Source organism: Haplochromis burtoni, unplaced genomic scaffold, assembly GCF_018398535.1.
Source record: "Haplochromis burtoni strain Fernald_Lab_line unplaced genomic scaffold, NCSU_Asbu1 Contig_53, whole genome shotgun sequence".
NCBI lineage: Eukaryota > Metazoa > Chordata > Actinopteri > Cichliformes > Cichlidae > Haplochromis > Haplochromis burtoni.
In genome coordinates this window covers 1,898,718-1,918,308 of record NW_024582414.1, presented here as the reverse complement: position 1 = coordinate 1,918,308, position 19,591 = coordinate 1,898,718, and the positions used below count along the sequence as shown (strand labels likewise).

Here is a 19,591-nt window from a genome sequence, read left to right as displayed (position 1 = left end):
TCGGAGCTCTTTGGCATCAAATGAAGAAGAGAAATGCTGAGTATGACCCAAACACCAGCATCACAACAGTCAGGCATGTTTTTCTGCTATGGGGTTCAGAGCAACTGTTTGTTTCTTTTTAAATATTTTCGAAGTGAGCAAACTTACAAATTTTGTAGGAGATAGAACAATTATCTTCCCCAGTGTGTGTTAAATATTAACTCAGTAAGAAGATTACAATTTCAATGTCTTTTATTTTCCTTCTTGCTTCATACAATATGAACATCGTTGACTTTGGTGTCTCCTAGTGGTTTTAAAAATCACTGACACATGATTCTTCTCTATAATATGAAAGACTAGGTTCAAGTTTAATGTAATGGCTTTATGTGGAAGAGAAAACAGTATGGAACAAATTTTGTCCACAATACCATGAACAAGTGGAACACATGTTACTAAGAGCTGGACAGACAGACTTGAATTTTATTTATTTATTTTTAATCTCTGGTTTGCTTTAACAGAGTTCAGTTTGTAACATGATATTTAACACAGGCAACTTCTAGAAACAGAGATCAACCCAACAGGTTCAGAGATCATCAATATCAAGAAAAACTTTGAAGTCAGATCACCCAAATAAAGATTTAGCACAACCCAGGGATGCCTTGTCCAGCCAAATGTCATCAATCTCTGAAAATGCTCTTCTCTGGGTATGAACCGTTCATTATAAGGGTGCCTAAGAGAGAAAAAAACGCAACAGTGGTCAGGATGGCGCGCAGGGCTTTGAACCAACTGGGGTAAGTGGGAAGGAGAGACAGATCATAATGGAGTGAGATTCCGAGTCCCATGATGACCATGGTGGCAGCAGGAACAATGCTGTCACTCATCAGCATGGCCACCCAGGCCAAGAGGGAGGGGACGATGCTGTTGGCCAGGTTTATCCAGTCAGGTTTTGCTGGGCTGCTCTCGGGAAGAGCGAATCCCCATCTCGCTCCACCAAGGAAAGAAATGATGGAGGCAGCATAGGCTAGCTGGGCATAAGCCAACTCTGGGTAGTAGCTCTCAGTCACAGCCATAAACAAGGTGGGTGAGACGAAGGGGACAAGCCCCGCAAACCCCAGGTAGAGGGCAGGTCTGGGACTTTTCAACAAGTCCTTCATGTCATAGCGCAACAGATCGAGTTCTCTAGGGGGAGGTTCAGGCAGTGCTCGCTTTTTCAACCTCGCAACAGAAGTGTGGAAGTGTTGGCTCCTCATCCAAAAAGAAGCATCATGATTCTGGTTTCTATGGAAGAGGTCAGTCTTATTAAAACTAAACACAGCAAGAGCTTTTGCTTGTCCTGTTCCTCTTCCTGCAAACCAGAGACTAGCTGGTGAAGCCCAGCTGGAAGATACAGATCCACAAACAGAAGCCCCAGTCCCAGCTGACGGCCAGCATTTTTGCATAGGACCTGCCCAGCGTAATACCTGGAAAGATATTCACAATAATTTTTTTTTTTAAGTTATAAAACTACAAAAAGCAATGAAAAGGTAAAATCATGTGTATGTTACCTTCTGGGCTGCAAAGCTGCCTTTTCTGAATATAACAGAAAGCATCTAATGAAAAATGGGACAAAGGAATGGTTAAGATGAGCACACAATAAAGGTCACATAAAAACACAGGGAGGAATTTTTAATGTTGACAAATCTTCTGATTTTAAAACATCTGTAAATTTCAACCTTGTCTATCAAGCATTTTTAAAGGAATATGAATCAGAATAAATAAAGGAATGATAATAATAAATGTAGCAATAACTTCAGACTGACGACAGAGAAAATCGTCTGTTCAAGGGTACAGGTGGTGTTGTCAAACTAATCAGTCTTTACCTTTGCCTCTCGCTTACGCTGCTAGGTGAAGTGTCTCCGGTACGACAATTATACAGTTCAGTTACACATAATAATACATTATATCACATAAATGAATAATTAGACGTAAATTCGAGGATTTGGCACCCCTGTCGCTTTGTAGCGGAGTCCTCCTAGAAGGACCTACATGTGTGTCTCTGTTGATAACACCGGCTGATACGTCAAACAAACGTTACACGTTACAAGCGCCAACATCTGCGGTTCAGGGAGATGACAACATTACCTTTATTTCAGCAGGTAAACTTCATACTTTTAAAGCTGTTTCTCCCCAGGGTCAGCGAGCACCCAGCCTACCCAGCTCTGGTACACAGCTATTTACTTCCGTGTTTGAACCTTGGCTTCTACAATTTCAGTTCCGCTACAGTGGCGTTGACAGAAACGAGTTGTCGTTCAGTTTGCATTTGTCTCTTAAATTCAATGAGGTATCGTTCAAATAAAACAGAAGTATTTCAAAACTGTCCACGGAGCGGGTTAAATAACCTTAAAACCGTGGTTATGAGGTTTAACTGATGACTTTGTGCTTTATTCTGAAGTCATCAACATTTACACTTGGAAAACAATTTTCAGTTCTTTAAGTAAGGATTTATAGTACAACAAACAGCGGCAAATTCTGTTTTGTTCGTTTTTTGTTTCTTTTTTTGTTTAACAATTTGACGTAAAAACAATACGTCTTAGACGTAACGGAAGGCTTAAACATAACTAGGACACATAAAGAAAACTAAATGTAAACTTAAACAAACGGGAAAAAATATTAGACTTGGTTATTTACATAATGAGGTTGCTTAATATGAAATTATTTCACATTTGTGAAAAGAATTTGGCGTGACTGCATTGTGTGGCAATAGTTGATCAGTCCTGCACTGTAGTTTGTAGGAACTTTAGCACATAAAAAAACCCAACCTGGCCACCTGACATGAACTATAAACTACAAAGCAAAACAGTCTAAACTATACTATGAAAATGAAACACAGCTCTTGTGCTTGATACAGTGCTTTCCATCCTCATGCATCTTATTTAAATCTAAGGATGTTGGTCTTATTTCCAACACAGTTAAGTCAGCATTCTTGTGCATACGGTCATTAAGATCTGCAGCTGGACGGCAGTGGACTTTTCAAAGAGCAGATTTCGTGTCCTTGATATGCACGTGATTATTCTTCAGTGTGAACATGAAAACTGGTCCTTCGGCTGTTTAGAAGATACACAGGATTCCTTTGTGAACTTCCAGCCATCATTGGTAGATTTTGTGGTTTGAATTTATTTCATTTGGGCATAGTCTGTAATTTTGTGGTGTTTAAACTCTTTAATAATTCAACTTTAAATAAACAAAAACAAACAAACAACTTATTAATAACCGAATTTGAAATAAAATGGAACCGAGTAAAGCTCTTACCGTGCATTTTCTTCAAGTCCCAGTTTTTGCTTCCTCCTTATGGATAACTGTGCAGAGCTCAATGAATGTGTCTGAATCTGTCTGAATATCTTTTAGGTATAAATGTGATTAAAAAGTGGAAAAAAAGTAAACTCAGAAAGAAAAAGTATTGCGCTTAGGTACAGTTTGTGTAAATTTTATGTTATTTTTATTTAGCGAACTTTACGTTGACTGAAAACAGCATTTAAATTGCATTTACCATTTTGTTACATTAGTGATAAACATGCAGTCAGAATTATATTTTGTCCTTATTTTGATGTTTACATGAATGCTGTTAGAATTTTATAATTTCCAGTGAGCGAGAACTTTCTATTAAAAACAAATATGAATAAATAAATAAGAATGAATTGGCATATAAAAGATCTCACCCTATGGTAAGCCCGAGCCCTCCTACAACCTTGATCAGGAAGAGAATGGATGGGTGAATATAGGAGGATGAATATAGTAGTTCAAGTTATCATTAAAAAATAACTTTTACTACAATTTATTGGTTAAAATTTCTTGTGCAATTTATTCTGTTTTTTCAGTAAAAAAAAAAAAGATGATGTAAAGGTTTTAAACACTCACAAATACTCGTGTATCAAATACAATACACTTGGCATTACAGTTTTAATTATTATTAAAATATCAGAGCCAAGATTTAGGAAAATCAGCACTGGCATTACAAAAAAATAAAAAAAATAAAATACAGAACCTTTTCAAGTTTCATATGTCTCAACAAGCACATTGATCAATACCTCATCAGGTAATCTGTAATAAAGCTAAGGACATTTACTCCACATCCATAAAAACCAAACAAAAAAGGCCACACTACCAAAAAAATATACCTTCAGTTCCAATAAATAAATAAATATTTGTTAGTTCTCTAAGCTCACAATATCATTTCAGGTAGTTTTTGTTTTAATTTTTGAAAATCTAGTTGTTGTTGTTTTTTAAATTTTATTTAACTGAAATGTTTCCCCCCCCCACACCTACCTTTAGATTTTATTCTAGTTTTAGTTAATTATAATAGCATTTTTCTGGAGATGTGTAACTTTAAGTGTGTGATACTGAAACTGATGCTGGATGATATCAATATAAACCACTTATTGTCTAGTGAACCAGTGAAAGATAAACTTTATTAACATGCCATAGAATTAAAAGTTTTATGAGAAAGGGGAAAATATCCGCAGTGATTAGTTTGGGTTGAAAGCAGTAAATGTAATACACATAAAAAAAATTAATTGATTTAAGAAATGAACCAGTCTTTTAATAAGGCCACTCTCTGTAAGACGTTATTTTTTAATGGTGTAGGTAAATTTACATCTTCCCCAGCAGGAGGCAGTCAAGCAACAGATAAAACTCCTCTATAAAAGAAGCCACTTTTAGGAGTTACATTTGTTTGACTACACAAGAAAGAAAATTGAAAAAATAAAATATGACATAAAATATTACATTAAATATATTTTCTTATTGAATTAAAGCAAGTTTAATTCTACAAAACTAACCCACATAGCAGTAAATCAGGGACTACAGTGGCTAGTGTTGGAAATTATTTGCAACATAGCAGATTCAGATTTCATATTACGAAGACAGAGTCATCTGTGTTCATTAAAAAAGAAATAGGAAACTCTTAAAGAGCTCGTGTCATTTCCAGTGTTTTCTGATAAATCCCACATTGGAATCAATGAGCTTTTTGACAAAATATCACTGCTATATTACTTAGTCTTAAGCAAGAGTCGGATCATCTGGAACCAGGAAAGTCAGCAACCTTCAGCCACATGCAGTGCTCAGTGCTCATCACCCTGAAAGACAAAAATTATTATTATTTTTGTGTGTGTGTGTGTTTAAATCTCTGTTTATTAACACTTATCCTCAACCTATAAGCAATTACATGATATCCTCCAGCTCTATGAAGCTAATGTAAGATCTTTATTCTTGTCATAAAAGAAAATAGAAAACTGTGCTCAACTAAGGAGAAACTCATAGCAGAGTAGATACTGACCCCTCCACAGCAGTCCCCGCACAGAGCTCCCAGCAGGCCGTTTATCACCTGAAAAGCACACAGCACCACCTGGATCAGACCCATGACCAGCAGCACAGAGAAGAGAGACAGATGCCAGGGCACCACACCCGCTGGCTCTTGACACACAGTATCCCTCAAAGTTGCGTTGCCTAGGTAGTCTCTGTAGAGGAAGGGTTAAAAAGAAAAGAGCAAATATGTGAGATGTTTCGTGAGCCACAGTTTACCTTAAGATACAAGAGACAAGTGCAGCAAAGGTAGCACTAATACACTTCGACTCTTAAATGTTCAATTTAAGTTTACATTTAGTTGTGCTTAAAATAAACAGCAGTTTACACTGTTATTGGCACAGAATTCTTAATGTTTGGCTCTTAGCAAATCAGTTGCCAGATTTAGCGTGAAGCCCTTTTACAAGACAGTATTTGTATGTCTCTCTGGTTGTGTCATGCATCTGTACTGCAAACAGAATCCCCAAACAGGCCCCACACTATCTGAAACGAAGCCTTCACTGAGCACTGAGAATTGGAGGTGCTACAAATTTAGCCTGTATGTATTCCAAATGCTTTCATGTGTACCCAGCTGAAAGAAAGGACATGCTGATCATTCCATTGCTATGGACAGAGTGATAAAAAAACAAACTACTGAACGCATTTTAACACTTGATTATTCTCTATGTCTCACCCATTGGAGAAGGGATAGCCCCAGTCGAGTGTGGTGCCGTTTATAAAAAAGGAACACTTAGGTCCACGGTTGATGGCCACCGCTGAGACTATAACTGAGTAACCGGCACCAACAACACCAATACCTGCAAACAGCATCGAACTCAACATCTGCAGAGAGAGAGAGAGAAAGAGTGGGGAGAGGCATGGTCAGTTACTCAAACTGAGAATCAAAACATTTAACAATGCCCCTTTAAGCTTCTTAAAATAAGACATCAATGAAGTTATTGTGTTAGTATCCAGAGGCCGTGCTCAAGGCCAGGTGCACAAAGTAACACTTGCACACATTCCTGAAGTATCGATCAATTGCGTGATCCTAACTGTACAACGCAGGCTCTGTGCTACACAGCTGTGCGGGGAGTGTTACCATGATTGAATTTGTAGTACTTTATGGGAGGGTGTGTGTTTTCCCAATTTATTGCTGTGTAAATCATGAGGGGATGTGTGTACATAGTTCATCTGTGTTTGTTTTCCATTACACGCTCAGAGTATCTCAACGCTGAAGTTAACAGGTGACTGGTAGACCCTCAAGCATAATACCTCTAATATAAATGCTGTTTTTAATAGTTTTAAAACTGTTAGGAGGAAAAAAAAAACCAAATGACAAAGAAAACTTAGATTTTCTGAAGATTCCCTGAAGACCCTTGTCCTCAGAGAACAGAGGTCTAACATTTCTGCCTAGACTGGAATTTTTAAAAATCTAATTTTCACATTCCTTTTAATTTAGATTAATTCCCAATTAATTGCATCAACTTACAGTAATATTTGAAGACATTTCTGATCACATTTGTGCACTGGGTCATGCTCTAGGTAGCAATTATCTAATGCAGCTGTATGCTGTATATATATTTGAATGCCTTTTCAGTCTTGTTAAATGTGTGTGTGTTTTTGCCTCCACGGAACATCACTGAGCTTTACTTGTCCAAGCAAAAAGGCCAGGTTTGGCCTAATGGTCACACCTTTTTTTAAACACACCGCATATTCACTTTATTCCATGTAGCTGCCTCCTTTTAAGCATCTTTTTGCACTTTCGTTGTTTAAAGGGCCAGTTGATTGGTGCCATTGTTGATGTCACTAGTTACACTTGCTGTTTATGTGTAGTCCAATTGAAACTCAACATCTCATTTAAAGGAGAGACTTGTTTCAGAAAAACAGATCAAAATTGAACGTGAAAAATCTTCTCACCGCGAATCTCCGACCACAGCTTTCATTGCCACAGCAACCGCAGCAGTCATTGTTCTTCAGACCCAGGAAGACCAGAGCAGGGAAGATCATCTGCCACCCAAAAACACACACAGTTCACACACAGATCATTAATGAACCGGTCATTCATTAAAGCTGTAACAAAATTGTTAATAAAATATTGATATCAACAATTACATATATAATATTAATATATTAATCTCTTGTGAATCATACAGTATGACGTCATAAATTCTTTATTCTTTTCCCCTAAAACTTAATTATTTAAAAAAAAAAAACCCCACATATATATATATATATATATATAATATATATATTATTAAATATATATATATATATATATATAATTTTTTTTTAAGACGTGCAACTAATTCCTCATTGGGATTTACAGTCTGAAACTGACTGTGTATCTAATGATAAACTTTCCTTTGTGGAGTTTTCATATACACATAATAATAACAACAATAACAAAGAAGAAGCGTACAATTTATTCACAACACCGTTTGACATGCAATGCTTAACAAATGTATAAAAAACAAGAAAACACAAATATTTTAGAAATGTGACAAAAACTTGTTTAAACCTAAATTTGGACTGGCATAACATTCAATCAGTAAAACATATTTTTCGGTTCACCATAATTAGGTGTAATTCTATACTTTTGTAATTTCTCTCTTTTTTTGTAAAACAATAAATTAGAGAATTCATGGATAACAACAGTAATTATATTTTAACATGAAAAAATACTGATTAATGAGTTTGCATGTACAGATGGATTCACTATTACAGAAGCATGAAAATTATTTTGGTAGTTACTAATACTGTTAATTTAGGGGAGTTGTGACATAAACTTTTTTTTGAGCGCTGGTCTAATTAACTGGTTAAGTGCAGTATAACACATACTTTGCAACTTTCTGATATTCTGCAGGTATTAACCATTTAATTCCAAACTGACTGTTAGATTATTTACTGAGAATAAGTTTAGCTATACCAATAATTACAACATTAATGGCTAACAATCATGACCTCATGAGCTGAAGATGAATTAATTCATATTTTAAAAACATAATTTCATTGTATTGTTCACTAATGCACTCACCAGCACTCCAGATCCCAGAATGCCTCCAAAGTACCAGACCTGGTCTGTGATGTTTTTACTGTCCACCGACTTTCCTCCGGGAAAGAAGAGCAGGATGTTGCAGAGCACACACACAATGCATAAGGGTATCAGAGTGAACCCCAGACATCTAGCAAAGCCACCCGAACACATTCTGACGCTGATGTTTCGACAGCTCCCGACGACACCAACAACACCTGAAGTTAGAGAAGGGAACTTTAAAACTCCACCTGGGATGCTGTTTCCGTTGAATTATCTCAGCGAAATGATTTAGACTTAAATTAAGCCCAGTCTTTATCCACTTCAAGGGGCTCAAACGATAAAATGTTGAGATTGTGGCACTGAAGAATATCACTGCACCTATTACATTCGACCTGTATTAAGCGCAGTGTCCCCAACACACCCTAAAAGTTTCTCACCAAATCTCAGACCTTTTGAATGATGCGTCTGCTTCACCTGTCCCAGATATGTGAGAATAGTTAATAATTGAATGAGCCTTTATAGAATCCCCCTCTCCCCTCTCCCCACCCCCCACCCACGCCTTCCCCTCACCCTCCCTTCACCCCATCCCCGCCTATCTCTGTGTGATCTCATTGCTTCAATTTTACATTAGGCAGCTGTAATATGGCAGGATCTCTCCCAGTTGTGCACGCAATGTGCAAACACACATGCACATGCTCATGGCTGCATGCAAACACACCGAGAGCCATTAATGCTAAATTACATGCCTGTGTGTGCACACAGACACAGCAGTGAAGACACAGCGGTCACACTAGTTAATGTTCTACACTGAGTTCACATGGAGACAGAAGAGGAAGTGACAGACAGTTGGTCTATACAGTGAGGCCCTCTTAGCTGTTAGTCACCTGACACAGTGAGTAATCTTGGAGTGGAACATTATTATGAGCAATGTTCATCATTAATCACTGTAGAAGTGTCAGAAACACCCAGTAGAAGTACAGTGGACCACAGCCTTTCTCGTAATAAATTATCTATCGATTAAATACGAAAGCTTGTCGGGTGAATAACATGTGAATTCTGTCTTTAATCAACTCTCATTGTAAATGAAGGCATCTATTGATGTTGATTGGTTAAATTTAATTTGGTCTTTTCAAGGTAATCTGGGTGAACTACTTAACAACAAGGATCTGGATTAGACATTGGTCTCTGATATCTATTTTTGTGCGAACCTGTCCCTGTGATTTTAGTTATGATAGAGACATTACAGAGAAGCATCAACTATTGGATCTTAAGCTGGCCTAAAAACCCTTCCACAACATCATATGATTGTGGATACCACACTATAACTTCCAGTTTTCATATCAAGACAAACAGTGAAATTAAAGACTACTTCGCAGTAACTGTTCAATTAAATTCCTGGAGATGTTTCAAGGTGACTGCTGAGCAATCAGACTTGCTTCTGGAATGATTCTGGCTTTTAATATAGTGAATAAGAAGAAAACATGTTGACAAAAGACATCTAGTATCCCATAAAAAGCATTCCTTGTTTGGCAGAAGTAAACAAATACAGTAAACTATATTTGGCTTCCTCAGGTGGATCTACAAGCAGGGGTGCCCAATCCCGGTCCTCGAGAGCTACCGTCCTGCAGCTTTTAGATGCATCCCTACTCCAACACAGCTGAATCAAATTGTTTGATTACCTCTTCAGCATGCCATCGTGTTTGGCAAAGGCCTGGTAACAAGCCATTCATTTGATTCAGCTGTGTTGGAGTAGGGATGCATCTAAAAGCTGCAGGACGGTAGCTCTCGAGGACCGGGATTGATATTCCATTATGAGATTCCGTTGTAGTTTTTTCTGTTAGTGTTGAGATTGTGCCAGTTCTCAGTTTTCCGAGTGAAAACTTAACCTTAAAGCAATTCATAAAGTGGCACATAAACGCAGCAGTAACAACAAAAACAACAATAATACTGATTATCCCGCCGGTCAACGGCATGATCGATGTTGTCTGCGATACGCTTATCTTGTCTGCCTTGTCGACATCAGAGCAATCGATCAGAGGAGTAAAGTCCAGTTCTCTCTTTTACTCGTCCGTCATTTTCACGTAGTTTCTGCCTCAGTCGCTGATATTTGAAACCAGAATGGGAACCGACTTGACTTTTTCCTCTCGTCGGTCCCCTGTTGTGTGTTTACACGGCTGCGTGGCCTCCAGCCAACCTTTAGCTTCCAGTATAGGACTGGGTAAGTGGGTGGAGTGCCGTGGAGAATTGAAACGAAAAGACGGCCAAAAACTTTTATATTCTTATTTCGAAGTATGAGCACAAAGAATCTGACTGCGTGACGCAAAATTTACCAACATGTTTGTAACCCAAAAGACAAAAAATAAAGGGTGACAGTAAAGATTCAGTTGGTATCGTAAGCGCTAATCTGATGCTATTAAACCATCAAATCTCAGCAACTGCTATGAAGACTGTGCTGAGCCAAAAAGGGATTTCCGGTATGTGCCAAAAACATCATTGCCCGTATTTAAACCGTTATAAATGACTTACTTGCCAATAATCTGTTAAACATATGTCAAACGTATCTCTCATGAAAGATATCAAGTCATTTTGAGCCACAAATAAGAGATCTGTCCAAGAGGGCGGCGGCCAAAAAGGGCTGGATTTATTATAGTATTGGTCACAAAGAGCCATAAAGATACTTTTCTTAATCGTGTATATATATATATATATATATATATATATCGATGTGCTGTGAATACTTAAAAAAAGAAAAATAATTCGACCTTAAGCTAGATGAAAACACAGGTGAAAATGTATATATATTTTTATATTGGCCACTAAAATTGGATGCACCTGTATTACAGTCAAAATCCTTCTCCACCTATAAGTTTATGTTTGAAGCCACCTCAGTGTTTATGTTTTGTCTATAAGATGTTAGAAAGTCTTAGATACTGGTTTGGTCCAACCAGCAATTTAAGACTGAAAGATATTCAGTTCACCGATGGATCACTTTGTAAACCCTTGCAGCTGGATACCAGAACCTTATGTCAGGCTTCCTTGTGGGACTTGACAATGCATTAGTTAAAATAGATACAACAGAGCATATAGATCAGAATCCCGATTATAGGTATAAAATTGTTATTGTGTCGATCATTTCTCGTAATGTCTTGTTTCACCTAGCTTGATTGTGATTGGCTGATTTGTTTAAAAAAATCAATACATCTCACAATATTGATTAGTATTCCAGTTAGAGTAGTATTCCTATTTGCATGTATATGATCCCCTCACGGAGCCGGTTCTGTCTATGCTTTCATTTGTGTTTAATATATTCTGGTGCTTCTGAGATACAAATATAAGTAGAATATAGTTTGCTGAGCCCCGAAACTGACAATATCTGTGGAGTCCTCAGCCATTGGATATGGATCGTGGATCTTTTGAGCCACTATTGATCATGTGCCTCATCACATGAGCCAAGGTATGAAAAAAGGCGTAGGTCATTATCAGCAGAGGTTTCGGGTGAAACCATTGTAAAACTTTGCCTCACCCTGTCATGTGACCTATTGACAACACCTGACACAAGATGTGATTTGGGGTTGAGGTGAAGGTGACTAGCAGGGGATCTCAAAACTGCATTTTAGGTAAGCCACCTCCTCTGATCTTTCCAAGATGGTCATTCACAGTGGACATAGATGGCCTCTTTCACTCCTCTTTTAAGCCATCTGTCTTCTCTGTCCAAAATGTGAATATTGGAATCCTCAAAAGAGTGACCTTTATCCTTTAAATGTCTTATCCTGTCGAGGTGGGGGCTGTTTGGTTTCTTCAGTGTAGAGGTCTGAGCACTCCAATGGGTAACCAATTTTTGTCTGAGGGTGTGGCTGGGTCTGAAGTGTACTGGGATATCGTGCTTGGAGATTCAGAGAATAATATCTGCATGATTAAGCTCTAGCGGTACTTAATCAAGGGAAAGGGAGCTGGTGGTTGAAGTCTAAAGCAAAAATGGTTTGCATGACATAAATGAGATGGTATTTAAATTTATTTTAAAAAAGCGTTGTGAACAGTAGAAAATTCTAAACACATTTCAGCATTACCATTTTAAAAAAGGAGTGTCAAATGAACTTATAAGAGAAAAGTGTTCAGTCACACATATTCACTTAATTGTATATTGATTATATAACCAGTTATTAATGTGGGCCAAAAAAGGCTAAACAGTAATTACACATTTGCTTATAGAAGTGAGCATAAATCTGGTTTGTTGGTGTTTTGTGACATCTACAATAAATATATAAGCTCATTTGTAAATCTAAAAAGTTTTTTATTGGGCTGTGAGAAAAGAATTAAGCTAAAACATGATGTGGGAGTGTTCTTTTTGTCAAATTATGCTGGAGTGTATGGAGGTAAGGACCTAAATGCAAAGACGCTGAGAGTTCAATGTCAAAAGCTGTTTATTTGTAAGCTGTTGTAATAAAAAAGTGGAAAGTGGAAACAGATCTGTAACAAGAAACAGGTGAAACTAATCAAAACTAACAAGAGAGATCCACAAGTACAAATAGGCGCAGTGATTCCTATATGAATACTTTTAGAACAACAAAATTGTCGTAAAATTGCATGCAGCCAACAGGAAGAAAAAAAACCAAACATACAAAAAACCCCAAAGATGAGCATTATTACTGATGCTCATCAGGGATAAACAAAGACATTAGATGCTATTAAAAATATTTTAAACCCCCCTACTATCTGAGCACAGAGGTCAGAGGGGTTGTTCCAGGAATGGTGACACTGTGACTTGACTCATCATTAGGAGGTGAGTTTACATAACATAACATAACATAACATGCTTTGGACCAGGTTTGGTTTGCAGCATAAGTTACTATGGTGATGTACCCTGGTAAGAAAAGAACCACTATCACAGTATAGAAAGCCCTGGGTTAGGTTATGTGGACAAAACCAAATCCAGCTTTGTTGTACAGGCCTCAGAACACCAAAATAAATAGTGAAGAATTAAAAGCCCAAGAAAACGCAAAACCCAGGGTCCAAGACCCCGGACCATGACAATTTCATGCTAGGAATGCTGCTGTGATCTAATATGTTGCACAAACCAGTCACATCCATCAGTCATGGGTACATATTTGTGTCCAGATGTCCTGAAGCGTGGTGGCAATGCGGCAGATGCTGCAGTTGCCATAGCAGCAGCCCTGGCAGTAACAGAGCCGTGAAGCACCGGCCCTGGTGGAGACGCCTTCTGCTTGTTCTACAACGGAAACACTGGAGAGATCAGAGGGATTAACGGCAGGTGGGGAATCCTTTGGTGCTTTCCTTGTTTTTCCCTATGTGTGCAAAAATAAACCGAACCTCTCTCTGTGTCCTCAGTGGTCATTCTCCCCGAGCACTGACCCTGGACTTCCTGGAAGGACAAGGTTACACCGCAGAGAGGCCTCCTTCAGTGTTTGATGCTCTGAATGTTACAGTCCCTGGGGCCCCAGCATGTTGGTGTGATACTGTGCAGCTGCTAGGAAGTCACAAGGTTTACTTATGTTTGTCTTCTATACCTGTGACATGGGAGTGTTTTATAGAACACTCTGGCAGCCCGTCTGAGATAAATCATTTGACTGAGGTAAATACCTATAAACCCTGCAGAAGTGACCAGCATGCACAAACATGCCTGGAAATAGGACTTGACTTTGAACCAAAGAGACATCAACAAAGAATGGAAAAGCTTATCATTGCCTCTGTAGAGATTTCCTTTATTTGGTCACAGCTGCAATAACTTGTCCATCTATGGTTAAATTTGATGCAGGTCCTTGAAAGTGGGGACAAAGTCTATCTAAAAAAACAAACAAAAAAGACTCCCATTATATTCAAAGACTCCCATTATATTCAAAGACTCCCATTATATTGGAAGCAACAGAGATCAATATGACTTGTTCATTACTTCTCACCTTATATGTAGGTTAAATGACGTGCAATGTAAATATCACAGTATAATGGCGGTGAAGGAAAATCAAACACATTGCTTGATGACTAACATTCAAATTAGTGGAATTCCCTCAGAAAATTGTAAATTAGTTGTATCCTTTGCTTATTTTGTCACGGAGCAGTATCTCACTCTTCCTGTTCAGTTCAGTTTCCTGTTACATGCATGTGTTTCCTCTGCCTACTTTGCTAGCTGTCCTTACAGGAGGTCCTGAGTGGGGCTGTGGAACTAGCAGAGGTGGGGTTTCCTGTGGCTGAGTTAACAGCTCACCACTGGGCGAACTGGGTGTCTGCTTTGAGGGATGCTGGAAAGGAACTGGGTGTAGAATTGATGATTGACGGTCATGCGCCCAAATGTGGACAAGTATTCCAAAACACTGGCCTGGCTCGAACTTTGAAGGTAAATCCACAGGTCACTTGAGGAGCAGAAGGTCATTTATTTCTAATAACTTGTGTTATTCACACAAGAAGGAAACACAACAATGTAGAAGTTGTGAGAAACCCCTGTTTGTTCTGTGTCATTATAGGAGTTTTCTAAATTTAACTTAGCCTTTTATACTACAAGGCCTTGGATAAGCCCAGAGGTATCATAGGAAGTTAAATCTCTAAGAGAAGAGTAATGGAACAGTGGAGAGGAAGTAGTGAAAGCAGAACAACAATAGATAATGGGGATTAGATAGAAATGGATGGATGTATGTGATACTTTTAAAAGCTTGTCTTTGGGCAGAAAAGCCCCATCTGAGGATATAAGGGCAGCAAAATGGCTCATGTGGTGTCAGCATTCTGGCTGTACAGCTTGGCAAGACCTGGCAAAATTCGACAGGGTACAGTGTGTAACAAGATAGTCAGTAGAGGGAAAAAAGGATTTGTGTGATGTATTGCTTCTGACAAATAAAATGGTGATTATGTTTTAAGTGTAGTTTTAAAAGTTACTGTGAGTAATTTGTTATGACCTGAAGCCAATAAAGCTGAACTTAAGCTTTATTCAGCTACTGAAATGCGAATGCTGCTTTTTTTAGTGCCATGTGTCAGTACTGTAAGTACTCCACCTTCATGTGAATGTTCAGCCATGACTCTGTGTCTAATTTTGTATATGTAATGGCACATTTATACAACTATTGTCATTTCATAGATTCCGGAGTCAGTCAGACTAAAGAAAAGCATGGCTTATGTCATTGTGTGTTTATCTGAGTGTGTGGTTGCCTGCTTGTGAGTCACCACTAAAATATGCATTGATTGAAATCAATTCAAACAATCAAGCGTTTATAATACCATAACGCAGGAAGATGGCCAAATGTGCCCTATCTCAACACCCACAGACACACGCACACACCTACACTCATGACCATGAGGCAGTGGAAAGAACAGCGATGACCTCAGCCTCATTGATGATTAGATTCTTTGATTGTTCTTCGATAGTTGTGCGTGACTTCACTGTGGGGCAAAGTCACAAGCACACACACACACACACACACACACATTGACTGGAGTGAACTTTTAAACGCTGGACAAGTGTTCCTCGATATCATGTTAACCACCATCTGTAAAACGTTTTGTACTGTGGCTGAGTGAGCAGTACATGAGCTCATGTATCGACAGGAGCTCGGTGAGCGTGGCAAGCCAGCTTTCTACCAGGGCAGAGTGGCCCAGGCCATTGTTGACGTCATCAACCAAAATGGGGGAGTCATGACCTTGGGTGACCTGAGCAGCCATGACAGCGAGGTCATCACCCCCATAAGCACAGAGTACAAGGTCAGAAACCAAAGATGCCGGTCATGTGTGTATTTTAATAACATGGTCAGCAGAATGAACTTGACTTCACTGTGTGTTTAGGGTGTACGTCTGTGGGAGCTTCCTCCTAATAGTCAGGGACTGGCTGCCCTGCTCATGCTCAACATCCTGGAGAACTTTCCTCAACTCAAAGGTAACCACAGGGACAGTGAAGAAGTCCCTGCCAGGTGCATTATTGCCTGTTGTAAAATCTTAAGTATACAGTAAATATGAGTCTGGAGAAGTGACTGAGTCATAAAAATAAAAACCATATATCTCCTACATTTCCATAAATCACATTTTATAACCCAACCCAGTTAGTTACAGTGTTCTGCCTGTTTGTCCCAGCCCAGCGCAGGGGAAATAAAAAGCTGCTCAGCAGAAAAACTAAAGAGACATTCAAAATATAAATAAAACAGGAAAATTAAAATGGATTTTCCTGCATTATGGAAGTCAGCTCGCTGGTGATTTCACTGGCCCGACCTGCCGTCCCTGCGCTGGAACACATCGCAGTGTGCTCTGATCTACCTTTGACCAAAAAGGGAAAAGGATATGCTTGTCCACAAAAACTAACCTCTGTGAGGTTAATTTTTTCCCAAATAGCAGGGATGCCAAACATAAGGTCCCGGGGGCCAGAATCTATCCAGCAAAGACTCTAAACTGGCCCCCTGGACCGCTTTGGAAAATATGAAGAAAGCTTTATCTGTAACTGTAATTGATAAGGACCTTCCCCGTGTCCATTTATACTGCACCAAAGTAATTATGTGATAGATATACAATGAAATGCTAGAAATCTTTCTGTTTTTTACGCTATTTACTACAGATTTTTTTCCCCCATGGGCTCCACATTTATAAAAAGGGATTTTTTTTGTGAATTACCATTTTATATTTGCAGGAGAGACTGGACAATGAGCTATAGCAACTTTTTTCTATAGTTTTACACATTAATTTCTTCTAATTTAAGTCCAAAGAGTCCTAATTAATTCATTTCTTTCACTACAGCACCACTTCTTTATCACGTAACTTATGTTATCTTATGGATTAAATTTGTACTACTTCTTTACACTGACAGAAAGTAAATTGTAAAATAAGTAACTGTTTTTGTTTTTGTGCAGTCAGAGTTCATGAACCTGCATACTTGGCTTTTCCTGGGCCCTATAATACATTTCTATGTGCTTGTGTTTGTGTGTGTGCGTATGTGTGTGTGTGTGTAGCTAAAGGCCATAACAGCTCTGACTATATCCATGTACTGGTTGAGGCTGTGCGATTGGCTCTAACAGATGCTCTGCGTTACCTGGGTGACTCAAGTCATGTGACTATCCCTTTGGAAACCTTGCTGGACAAGGGCTACAGTCACCAGCGAGCACAGCTCATCAGCACGGACAGGTGTGTGTTTCTGCGTGTGTATATCTGTTAGTACCAGTGTGTACCAGTCGTCCTCTGTTGACTTTAGATAGGTCTGTAGACTTATACTTCCCCTGACCTGAGCGCCCATCCCTTCTCGTCTCTTCCCTCACATTCACCCAGGGCGTGTGTCGTTGTGTGAGTGTATATTTTAGAAACAATGTGTTATATTGTTGAGGACTTTGAACTTGATCTGGTCTTTATCAGGGGAAAGACAAACAGACTATAAAAGTTAACAACAACACAATAATTGTGTTAACATATATTGATGTATACCGGGTATTAAATCCTGCTTTTTTGAAATTGCCGAGTTCATTTCGGTGTCACTGCACCATCAAACACACACAAATCCACACACTAATTCTACGTCTCGCTTCCATTGGTTGTCAACTTAACCTAAATGAGTCAACCAGGTCCAAACGAGGCATCAATTTGATTCTGATGTCTTGTTATCCTCACAACCTCTTCACACTTTTAATGTTTAGATGCTTCTAATAAACTAGGCAATAATGGGAAGTCATATAAAAACAGGAAATTATAAATATTTTTTACTGCACTGCAATAATCTGGTTATTGTAAAAGAAATAGAAATCTACAGATAAAGGTACTTTAAGGCAGGAAAACTCCTCAACCCTCGTTCATACCTGTAATATTGTGTTTATGGCAACATTTATTGCATAAGTATGAAACCTTTCAATTATCTTTGCAAACTTGGTAGTTTGGTTTTGTTCTTAAACCAACACAAGTTTTCTTTTCAGTCTACTTGAGTCTTAATTTTTCTTTCATTTTCCAAATATTTTAATAAAGAAATAGTAAAAAACAGACCTGTCAGGTGAACTTATTAATGAATATGATTGTTGTTGTATGTTTGTGTGACTCTGCAGGGCCATGGAGAGAGTGGAGCCCGGCCTGATGACAGGAAGTGACACGGTGTATTTCTGTGTGATAGACAGTGAGAGGAATGCATGCTCCTTTGTCAACAGCAACTATATGGGCTTTGGGACGGGGCTGGTCCCTAAAGACTGTGGATTCTCACTACAGGTCTGAAGGGTCAGAAAGAGAATGTCTTTAATTGTGCGCATGTAAGGTAGCAATGGCGTTTATCTGTTTGATTTACTGAAAGACTAGGAATTCTTCTAAATCATGGAAAAATGCTAAGAATTTAGTGTAATATGAGATTATGCTTCAAATAATTTGGGTCATTTTTAAAGTGATCAGCATAAAACAAGATCCTGCATTACCACTTGCAGCTGATTTCTCAGCTTGCCTCTTATATACTGCATTAATAAAGCTCTATAGGTTTTTATAATTACAATAAACTTCCCAGTAACACAGCAGCACATATGTAAGAGAATTTTACATGAACATGAATGCTGCCGTGTGAAACTAAGGGAAAAAAGACATATAAAATGAAGCCTGGGTGGAAAAAGTTGTAGATTTTCATATTTCATTACCTTAATTTGCATGCTCACATTACCTTACAAGCTCATTTTTGTTGTGCATGTAAATGTATTGATGAAGTCATGAAGACATTGTAGCCTCCTAAACTGGAACCACATAGACTGAAGCATAAAACATAAGTGTTTAAGCTAAAAGGGTTGAATTCTGATTTCTTTGTTCTATCTCTGCAGAATCGCGGCGCTAACTTTTCCCTGTGCCGTAATCACATAAACTGCGTTGCTGGGAGGAAGCGGGTGTATCACACCATTATACCTGCACTCCTCACCGATTCAACAACCACATCACAAAAACCCCGGCTCCTTGCTGCTCTCGGCGTGATGGGAGCTTTTATGCAACCACAAGGACACGTACAGGTACAGAGTCAGCAAGCGTCACAGAGCAACAATGTGAGGCATAAAGACATTTGTTTCTTAACACTTTTCCTGCCAGGGTATTGCCTTTAACTAACCAGAATCACATCCAGACCTCCCTGAATATTTTTATTCTAATAATAGACACACACACACATACGTACATATACACACACACACATATACACACACACACATACATACACATACATATACACACACACATACAGTTAGCGAGGCAGACAGATGTGGCGCTCGGCAGCACAAAGCCATGCTGAGCTACTGAAACATTTGTCCAGGCCCTCTGGGAGGCACAGATCACTGACCA

At 38.7% G+C, this 19,591-nt stretch overlaps 3 protein-coding genes across 5 annotated transcripts in view; 1 reads left to right on the top strand and 2 right to left on the bottom strand.

Annotated features, from left to right (window-relative positions):
• Window positions 1–447: 447 nt before the first annotated feature.
• On the bottom strand, window positions 448–2,227 carry LOC102307300 (transmembrane protein 69). 2 transcript variants are annotated; one of them, XM_005923896.3, is made up of 3 exons: window positions 2,101–2,227; window positions 1,524–1,568; window positions 448–1,439 (listed from the first exon to the last, which is right to left on the bottom strand). In XM_005923896.3, exons 2-3 carry the CDS (start codon window positions 1,566–1,568, stop codon window positions 657–659), a joined length of 828 nt encoding a protein of 275 aa, XP_005923958.1. In that variant the 5' UTR covers window positions 2,101–2,227; the 3' UTR covers window positions 448–656. The 2 variants fall into 2 exon arrangements, with proteins under 2 accessions (XP_005923958.1, XP_042076620.1); XM_042220686.1 differs by lacking the exon at window positions 2,101–2,227 and adding an exon at window positions 1,839–2,094.
• A 2,175-nt stretch (window positions 2,228–4,402) lies between these two features.
• On the bottom strand, window positions 4,403–8,816 carry tm4sf4 (transmembrane 4 L six family member 4). Of its 2 annotated transcripts, none has more exons than XM_005923894.2 (6): window positions 8,767–8,816; window positions 8,330–8,544; window positions 7,213–7,302; window positions 5,990–6,138; window positions 5,291–5,471; window positions 4,403–5,090 (listed from the first exon to the last, which is right to left on the bottom strand). In XM_005923894.2, exons 2-6 carry the CDS (start codon window positions 8,498–8,500, stop codon window positions 5,076–5,078), a joined length of 606 nt encoding a protein of 201 aa, XP_005923956.1. In that variant the 5' UTR covers window positions 8,501–8,544; window positions 8,767–8,816; the 3' UTR covers window positions 4,403–5,075. The 2 variants fall into 2 exon arrangements, with proteins under 2 accessions (XP_005923956.1, XP_005923957.1); XM_005923895.2 differs by having other exon boundaries at window positions 8,779–8,807.
• Window positions 8,817–10,327: 1,511 nt separating this feature from the next.
• Window positions 10,328–19,591, top strand: part of LOC102305667 (glutathione hydrolase-like YwrD proenzyme) — a 21,900-nt gene continuing 12,636 nt past the window's right edge. Inside the window, 9 exon segments of the mRNA XM_005923892.2 lie at window positions 10,328–10,547; window positions 13,445–13,598; window positions 13,676–13,829; window positions 14,472–14,678; window positions 15,878–16,030; window positions 16,112–16,202; window positions 17,263–17,434; window positions 18,337–18,493; window positions 19,084–19,266. Of these exon segments, the coding sequence (XP_005923954.2) occupies window positions 10,448–10,547; window positions 13,445–13,598; window positions 13,676–13,829; window positions 14,472–14,678; window positions 15,878–16,030; window positions 16,112–16,202; window positions 17,263–17,434; window positions 18,337–18,493; window positions 19,084–19,266 (1,371 nt within the window). The 5' untranslated portion in view covers window positions 10,328–10,447.